The 9,161-nt window shown below is 53.3% G+C and overlaps 1 protein-coding gene across 3 annotated transcripts in view; it reads left to right on the top strand.

Moving 5' to 3' along the window:
• The first annotated feature begins 5,209 nt into the window (after window positions 1-5,209).
• The window catches only part of Arhgef17 (Rho guanine nucleotide exchange factor 17), a 57,588-nt gene continuing 53,636 nt past the window's right edge, over window positions 5,210-9,161 (top strand). For 2 of the 3 annotated variants that reach the window (XM_051192370.1, XM_051192369.1), the window contains exon 1: window positions 5,213-8,592. In XM_051192370.1, the coding sequence (XP_051048327.1) occupies window positions 5,410-8,592 (3,183 nt within the window). In that variant the 5' untranslated portion in view covers window positions 5,213-5,409. Of the gene's footprint in view, window positions 8,593-9,161 lie in introns of all 3 variants that reach the window. The other variant, XR_007835013.1, reaches the window with a different exon arrangement.

Raw genomic sequence — 9,161 nt, 5'->3', positions numbered from 1 at the left:
AGCAGTGATTTAATTGGGATATGGATCAAGATATAGGTTGGAACTTGAAGGGAATTAAGAACCTTAGGTTGGAAATACCCAAGAGGCATCTTCTTCCCCCCCCCCAACACACAGGGTTTCTCTGTGTAGTTTTGTGTAGACCAGGCTGGCCTCCTAGAAAGCATATTAAAGATGACAGATGGCCAGATGGCCTGGGAGGGTCAGCTCCAATGTGGCTTGTGGCTGAGGGTGAGAACAAATGTGTTATATAATAGAAAACCTAGGTTACCCAAACCCACGGCAGGGATAGCCTGGCTTTCACAGTGCCTTCTAATGTTGAATCCTTACACACTTCCATCACAAACACCTTGCCCATGAATTCTAAAGTTATATGAAACTTCATCAATACCTGAATATTCATTAAGATAATGGATCAATACACTAGAATCATGCATCTAGAATCAATTATACTACTTAAATCTTAGCAGTATAATATTAAGGAAGAAGTTTCTCCAAATTATCTGCAGGCAATGTCCTTTCTATGACATTATAAAGAACTAAAGCAGAGCCGGATGGCTCACAGCCTGTGGGAGGCCAGCTCAGGCTACATACATAGTTGAGGTGAGCATGAACTATGACACTTGGTTTCTTTGCCTTTCTCCCCAACAATTTTTAAAATTACATTTTATTTATTGTGTGTGTGGTGATCAGAAGACAACTTTCAGGAGTTGGTTCCTTTCTAATGCGTGGATTCCAGGGATCAAACTCAGGTCAGGCTTGGCAGCAAGTGCCTTTACCTGCTGACTTACACACTATTTAAAAAAACTAAAGAATTCCAGAAGTCTATTCGCATGAGGGACTGAGGCAGAAGGATTGAGATCAAGGCCTGACTAGATTACAGAATGAGCTTGGAGCCATCTTGAGTAACTTATGGGAACCCTTTCTCAAAAAAAAAAAAAAAAAAAAAAAAAAAAAAAAAAGAGAAGACATGTGCCAGGGATAAGGTTCTGTGGTATAGAACTTGTCTAGTATGTATGAGGTCCACAGTCCAATCCTAGCAAAAACATAGATACACTCTCTCTCTCACGCACACACACACAGACACACATACACACACAGAGAGAGAGAGAGAGAGAGAGAGAGAGAGAGAGAGAGAGAAAGGAAACTTAGAGGCATCCACGTGGGACATGATAGGGCACACCTTTAATCCCAGCACTTGGGAGGCACAGACAGGCAGATATCTGTGAGTATGAGGCCAGTCTGGTCTATATAGTAAATTCCAGGCCAGCCAGATCTACATAGTGAGAGCCTATTAAAACAAAAAAAAAAAAAAAAAAAAAAAAAAAAAAAGAGAACTGGAGAGACAGATTGGATCAATGGTTAAGAGTACTGGCTGCTCTTCCAGAGGATCAAGGTTCAATTCCCAGCACCCATATGGCAACTCACACCTGTCTGTAACTCCAGTTCCAGAGCTTCTGACATCCTCACATAGACCAATGCACATAAAGTAAAAATAAACAAATCATTTAAAAAGTAAACAAAGAAAAAATCCAATACATGCCCGTAATGACCCTCAGCAATCTAGAGGCTAAAGAACAGGAAGCTGAAGCCAGCTTGGGCTATATATATAAGACCTTGTCTTAAACAAAACTAAACAAAAGCAACAACAAAATCACTATCAACAAAAATACTAAAACAATAATAGTTTGATGACTGTGTAAATGCAATAAAATCAAATAAGACAAAGCCAGGAGTCGGAGAGATATCTTACCAGTTGGGAGCACTTACTGCTCTTGTAGAGGACCCAGGTTTGGTTCCCAGGACCCACATGACAGCTCATAAGTAAACCTCTCTTTTGGCCTCCTTAGGCAGTAGTCACATTTATGATGCACATACATACATGCAACACACAGACAGACAGACAGACAGACAGACACACACACACAGGCACGCATGCACGCTCAAAGTGTAACTCTTAAAGCAAAAAAGTCAGGCACAGTGGTACACATAATCCCAACACCTGGGAGGAAGAAGCAGGAGGATCAAGAGTTCAAGGTCATTCTCAGCTATACAAAAAGTTTAAGGCTGGGATGGGTTACAAGATATCCTACAGGGACTGGGGAAAGAGGGGAGAGAGAAAGGAGATAAAAGGAAAGAGAGGGAAAGGGAAATGGAGGGAGAGAGAGAGAGAGAGAACACGAATACACAAATGCCGATTAGCACAGATGTGAGATGGATCTGAGGCTGTCCCTCGGTGGTGGGACACAGGAATAAGACAGATGTTACTATAAAGGTCCTGGCTGGTTTTTTGTTTGTTTGTTTGTTTTGTTTTGAGGGTGTACAGTGAGCAAGAGATGCAAACTAATAAAATCCTATGCACCCAAGGTATATCTAATGTGAGGGTACAGGTAGTGTCCCAGAGATTCTGTTTGGCTTTGAGAAACAGTTGGAAACAAGATCTCCCCCTTCAGATAGCTCCTTACACAGGATATGTGGTTTTATTAAGTTCCAAGGTCCATCCACCACATGACCTTGACCATCCAACCTTTCCACAGTGGTTTTCCCCAAGGCTCTAACTTCACAGGGTTAGCTGCTGAGTGAGCAGACCAGTCATCAATCATGCTCATTTATTCTTCACAGATGAGAAGCCTGGGGCTCACACACACCCACATGGCATCTCCATCTCATAATTTTCTGTAACTCCAGCTCCAAGTGATCCGAGACACATACAGGCAGGCAAAACAGACACATACGTGCAGGCAAAAGCACCCATACACACACATAAAGCAAAATAAAAATAAAAAGCCCAGAGCAGGATGCCACTCTGCCAAGCCAAGGTCCTCACAAGGGGAGCCAGAGGCCAAGCTAGCTCACTTCAGCCACGTAAGGTGGCAAGGCTCTTGGGGCCCATGACTTGAGTCTCCATTCCTCTCCATCAATTTGCACATTTGTAATATGGGATAAAGAAAGACCTGTCTCAAAAGTGACATGAAGGCAAAATTTAATAGTTTGTAGGAGCTAGAAGAGCACACACTTCAGACCTGGGGCTGTTGCTGAGCAGTAGAGGAGTGACTACCAAGCATGCCCAAAGCCCTAGGTTTGATAGCAGTACAACAACAGAAAAGAACACATCTTGCCATAGGAACCATAATTATAGAGGGATACATGACTCCTTACACACCTAAACTTGCTTAGGGGAACGTGACCCCCCCCCACCTTTCAGGCATGGCAGCTGATAAAATGGGGTGAGTAACTACCAGGAGGGTGATCTCAGCTCAGAAGGGTGATCTCCACAGCTGGAGACTTTCTAAAAACTAATGGGTGGTCCAGAAGGAAGAGAAATAGCGTCTTACCCTGGAGATTGTGTGAACAGCAAGTGGGCCTGGGGTTCTGCTAGAGGTTGCTTCCCTTATTCTACACCCAGCATTCTGCCCTCTCCCCATCTTACTCCCCACATCCAGTTACTGGCGCTGAGTGTCTTTGGCCAGGACCCATATGGCCCAGGGGTTGGTTGGGTATGAAGTGAGCATTGGAGGAATGGGACCTATACATAACAGAGCTGAAGGAGTTTGTCCTCTGTTCCCACCGCCCACTGACAGAGAGACAGGGCTGCTGGGGACAGACTCTCCATCTTTATCAATATCTGATGCCAGGGAAAGCTGATTGAAGACCTGAAGTCTGAATTTGAGTCACGCATTTGAGCTGCCCTTTCCCTTTGACTTCTACAATGGTCGTTATTACTTCTTCAATAGCATTTATCCCTAAGGGTAGCTCAAGGATTAAATAAAATACATAAAATATTACCCGTGCGTCCTAGGCAGTCCATATATTCTTTCATTTAGATGTAGAGTCCTACATTTAAAACGTCTGGGCAAAGAGGGACTTAACAAAAGCAGATGAGGGTGGGAAGAAGTTGACGCCCCAGTAACCAGAACAATTTTAGACTTGCCAGACTGCAGCAGAGGCGGGAGGGGAGCTCTAGAGTAGATCACTGTTGCAGCAGAAGAGACCTACACCTTCCTGGTCTGGAGGGTGGAGCAGCCACAGGTAGGAGTATAGTAAGAGGTTGAGGGCGTTCCCGTCCAACCTCCTTTTGTGCGAGAGGCCGAAGAAAGGGCAGAGTGCTTGGCAAACTAAGCGGGCAGGAAACGCATGAAAGCGAGTGAAACATTCCTAATTCTTCCCTGGTTGGTTGTGGGTGGTTGGTGTTTTATCTCTACAAAGCTCGGAGGAAGCGGAGAATCCGGCCCGCAGAGGGCGCAAGAACCACGTACTCAGACCGCAAAAAAGGGACAAGTGGGGTGTAGAGATTAGAGGTTGCCAAGACCTAGAGGGTAGGCGAGGGCGTGGCATCTGGGAAAATGGAGGGGGAGTTGTGTGTGATACTCCTGAGGGGTGGGACTTCCAGAGCAGCATTGGGTGGGTTCAGGGACAGTCAGCGATGGACAGGCCACAGGGAGGTGGGATATAGGTGGAGCGTTTGAGTGAGGGGCGGAACATGGGCGTGGTGCAGCGGGATTCGCCGCCGAAGGATGGGCGAAAGGCGTGGTCTGAGCAAGGTGGGGAGTCGCAAGGGCTTGGGTGGGCCTGCCCCGCCCACGTCACCCTGGGTCCCACCTCTTTTCCGGCCAGGAGAGTTTCTGTGTGTACCTGGGAATCGGTGTGTACCACAGTTTGTGGGTCTTGGGTTGCCATGTTGGAGCCCCTCCGGCCGAGGTTCCTGCGTGAAAGGGGCTGAGCAGCGATGCTGCATTCTGTGGAGCTGTGCACTCTCTGAGCTCCCGTGTATCTAAACGAGTCCCCGGGGAAGATCAGCCCGCAGCTTTCCCGACGGACTTCTCTAGAGGGTCGTTTCGGTCTACAAATATTCAAGCATCTTGTTTCTCCTTCGGCTCCTCCCTGATTCCCTCCCCCAACGGCGTTCCCAGCCTCGCGCGCTCCCGGAGCCCACCCCCTCTTTTAGGCGCCAGGCCCCGCCCCCCGCCCCCTTTCCTCTGCCTCAAAGTTTATTTGCAACAAAAGGGAGCAGAAAGCGAGCAGCCTAGGGGGAGGGAAAGGGACCCGGAGCGGGAGCTCAAGGGGAAGCAGGCGGGTCACCGGGCTTCGCAGGAACCAAGCCTTGGCCCCTCGCCGGCCGGGCCGCGATGCCCCTGGCCGCTCCTGCAGAGGCTAAGGCTGGGCTTGGGGTCGCTGCTGGGGCCAGAGAGACCGCGCAGGATGAAGCCGCTGCTACCCGCAGTCTCAGAAACTTGATCCTCGACTGATAAACCTCTGCTCAGATCTCGGCACCCTCCTCCCCAGCCGCCACACGCTGCGGGTGCAGGATCCAGGCTCTCGGACCGCCGCCACTGAGCGCTCTCGGAGAGGGGGTGCAGGGGGGGTTGGCCGCGGCGCCCCGAGGCCAGCCCCCCCGGAGTGACTGCCACCACCATGGCGGACGGGTCACCTCGGCCCCCACTTTATCGCAGTGTCTCGTTCAAACTGCTGGAGCGCTGGAGCGGCGGACCCGGGCCGAGGGAGGAGGACGCGGACACCCCAGGGTTGCGGCGCCGAGCTTCGTGCCGGCCAGCCGCGGCAGTCCCGGGCCAGCCCTCCCGGCGCGTGTCCAAGCTGGCGTCGGGGCCCCCGGCCGCCCCCGCGCAGCCGCGCCCGCTCCGCAGCCTCTCGCCATCGGTGCGCCAGCTCTCCCGGCGCTTCGACGCGGCGCGTTTGGACGACGACTCCGCTGGTGCCCGGAACGAGGGTTGCTCCCCCGGCACGACAGAAGAAGCAGTTGAAGGCACTGAGCGTGGGGCCTGGCCCAGCGTCACCGAGATGCGCAAACTCTTCAGCGGCCCGAGCTCCAGGCGATCCAGTGTGGACTCTGAGGCCCTGGGGACGATCAGCCCCGACGGAGCTTCTTGGGAGCCCCCAGTTCGCGAGCCCCGGCAGCCTCCGACGCCTCCGACGCCACCTCCTCGAACGTGCTTCCCTCTGGCTGGCCTGCGGTCGGCGCGGCCGCTGTCCGGGCCGGGGATCGAGGGGAGGCGACGTCGGCAGCAGCAGCAGGAGCGGGCGCAGCGTCCGGCGGATGGTTTACATTCTTGGCATAGCTTCTCCCAACCGCAGGCCGGGGCCCGGGCCTCCTCCTCCTCCATTACCTCCTCCTATCCTGTCAGCTGTAGCCGGGCTGCTAGTTCCAGCGAGGAGGAAGAGGAGGGACCGCAGCCACAGCTTGGGCCGCAGAGTCCGGCCTACATCGGTGGCCACTTTTCGGGCAGTGACGAGGACCGAGACGGTGAGGATGGCCATCGCTGGAGAGGGAAAGGGTTCAGGCCTGGAAGCTCTCTGTTGGTTCATGGCTGCAGCCAGGACAGTGATGAGCTAAGTATGGGCGACTTGGGATTAGCAGGGGGTGTTAGGAGCCCTGAACCTCCACTGTCTCCAAGAACCTCTATGGAAGAGGGACTCCGGGAGTGGGGTACTGGCATGCAGCCCTGCATCCCAGGTCCCCAAGAGAGCTTAAGGCCTATATCTGACACTGGGGGGACACCTTTCCGTGTGGCTAAGGTGAGCTTTCCCGCGTACCTGGCCAGCCCGGCTGGCTCCCGAGGTAGTAGTCGCTATTCTAGCACTGAGACCCTCAAGGATGATGAACTATGGTCTAGCCGCAGTTCTGTGAGCTGGGGTGTGTATCGCTCCCCAAGTTTTGGTACCGGAGAAGGCCTCCTTCTGCGGCCCCAGACTAGGTCCCGCACTAAGGGACCTGTAGGCACCACCAGGCCACTGAGGGATGGAGGATTGGAGCTAGACAAGAACCGACAGCGCAAGTCACTATCAAATCCAGATATCGCCTCTGAGACCCTGACGCTGCTCAGTTTTCTACGCTCAGACCTTTCAGAGCTGAGGGTCCGAAAGCCCAGTGCGGGCCCTGGGAACAGTCCCCCTGATGGCAGAGACTCACCATCAGCAGGTAGCCCAATGGAGCAACTCGAGTCCATGCCGTCTCCAAGTCCAGCATCACCCACCACTCGACCTACCCTCAAGGACCTGACAGCTACCCTGCGCAGGGCAAAGTCATTCAGCTGCTCCGAGAAGCCCATGGCTCGTCGCCTGCTCCGCACCAGTGTGTTGAAGCCCAGCTCCTCTGAGCTCCTACTGGCAGGCTCTGGGGCAGAGGAGGATCCATTGCCACTGGTGGTCCAGGATCAGTATGTGCAGGAGGCCCGTCAGGTTTTTGAGAAGATACAGCGCATGGGTGCACAGCAGGATGAAGGAAGTGATGTCGGACCTAGAAGCCCTGTCTGGGCAGGTGACATGACCCAAGGGCAGCGGTCTCAGGAGGAGCTCTCTGGCCCTGAGTCCAGCCTGACAGATGAGGGTATTGGGGCAGACCCTGAGCCTCTTGGTGCTGCATTTTGCAGCCTAGATCCTGCAGGGGTATGGCGACCTCTCTCCTCAACCTCATCTCAGACTAACCACCTCCGTGGAGTTGGGACAGAAGATAGTCTGGGTGGGAGGGTCCTTGTGTCTCCTGAGACCCCTTTAACACCAGGTGCCCTCCGCAGGAGACGCAAACTCCCACCTTCAGGGCCTAGTGGGACTGAACTAAGCAATGGGGAGGCTAGTGAGGCCTATAGATCCCTGAGTGACCCTATTCCGCAGCGTCATCGGGCGGCCACCTCTGAGGAGCCCTCTGGGTTCTCTGTAGACAGCAACCTTCTGGGCTCACTGAACTCTAAGACAGGGCTTCCAGCGACCCCAGCTGTGGATGAGGGCCTGACCAGTGGCCACAGTGACTGGTCTGTGGTTAGTGAAGAGAACAAGGACTATCAGGGAGTCCTTCAGAGTATTGTTCAGGGGCCTAGTGCCTTGGGGCGTATGGGAGAAGACAGGATTGTTGGCAAGACCCCTAAGAAGAAATCTCTGAGTGACCCAAGTCGCCGTGGGGAGTTGGCTGGGCCTGAATTTGAGGGCCCAGGAGGGGAGCCAATTCGAGAAGTGGAGCCCGTGCTGCCTCCATCCAGCAGTGAACCTATCCTTGCAGAGCCATGGGCAGAGACGGAAGACCCTGGTCCTGCCAGGGGTAGGACACAGTCAGAGAGGACCCTACCTGTCCCACCTGCCACCTCCACTGCCCACCAGGACTTCCATCTTGACCCCAAGCTGGCCAATGTTCTCTCCCCTCGGCTCACCCGCCGAGGTTCCAAAAAGCGCCCAACCCGGAGCAGTCACCAGGAACTTCGGAGAACGGAGGACAGCCAGGACCAAAATGGTGGCCTGACACAGGTCCGATCTTCCTCCAAACATGTTCGCCATGCCAGTGTGCCTGCTACCTTTACACCTATTGTGGTGCCTGAGCCGGGGACTTCTGTGGGACCCCCTGTGGCTGTGCCAGAGCCTGTGGGCTTCCCTGCTAGGGCTCATCCCATATTGCAGGCACCATCACTTGAAGATGTCACTAAGCAGTACATGCTGACCCTTCACTCTGGTGATGGTCCTGCCCCAGGTCCTGTGGACCTACCCTGCTTGCCTTCCTCTACACCGCCCTCTGCTGAGACCAAGCCCCCTGGAGCTGCCAGGGCCCCAGATGAGCCTGTCCCAGCCAGCAAGTGCTGTAGCAAGCCGCAAGTGGTAAGTCCTTTGGAGAGAAGATTTGGAGGAGGGCACGGGAGAGCCATGGGCACCAATTTGACAGGAGCTTTTGTGTCTACTCGGTGGGCAGATGCCCAGGCCCAAAGGTGCTTATCGATCCTGGAATAGTGTTAATGGCTGTCATCCCAGCTCCCGTTAATCCGGCTTCTGAAGCCCTTCAGGATGCTGCTCGTGTCAGGGGGTCTGTCTGCTTAGGGTGTTCTGGTGGTGACTGCGGGGTCCTTGGGATGTTTCTCAGGACTTGAGCTTCCCATGGTTCTTTGTTATAAGTGCACTGGAAGTCTGGGAGAGGGTGATGACATTCCACCAGGGCTGTGGCCTCAGTGCCCATTTCTTCACTGATCTCATTTTGGGTCACAGTTAACGTACTCTTGCCTTTAAGTCTGTTCCAAGGCCTGGGAGACTTAGAGAGGCACTGGCCTCACTTTATGGGACAGCAGAGGGTGTCAGGGATTCCACCCCCAGTCTTGTTCTGGTTTTCTGGCATTGGTCTTCCTTGTGACTTAACCTCCCTATCTAAAACTGGGTCTGAGGGATGTGGGTGAAGC

The sequence above is a fragment of the Phodopus roborovskii genome, unplaced genomic scaffold (assembly GCF_943737965.1).
Source record: "Phodopus roborovskii unplaced genomic scaffold, PHOROB, whole genome shotgun sequence".
In the NCBI taxonomy this organism is placed as follows: Eukaryota; Metazoa; Chordata; class Mammalia; order Rodentia; family Cricetidae; genus Phodopus; species Phodopus roborovskii.
The sequence above is the reverse complement of the archived record's forward strand: the minus strand, read 5'-3'. Positions and strand labels throughout refer to the sequence as shown.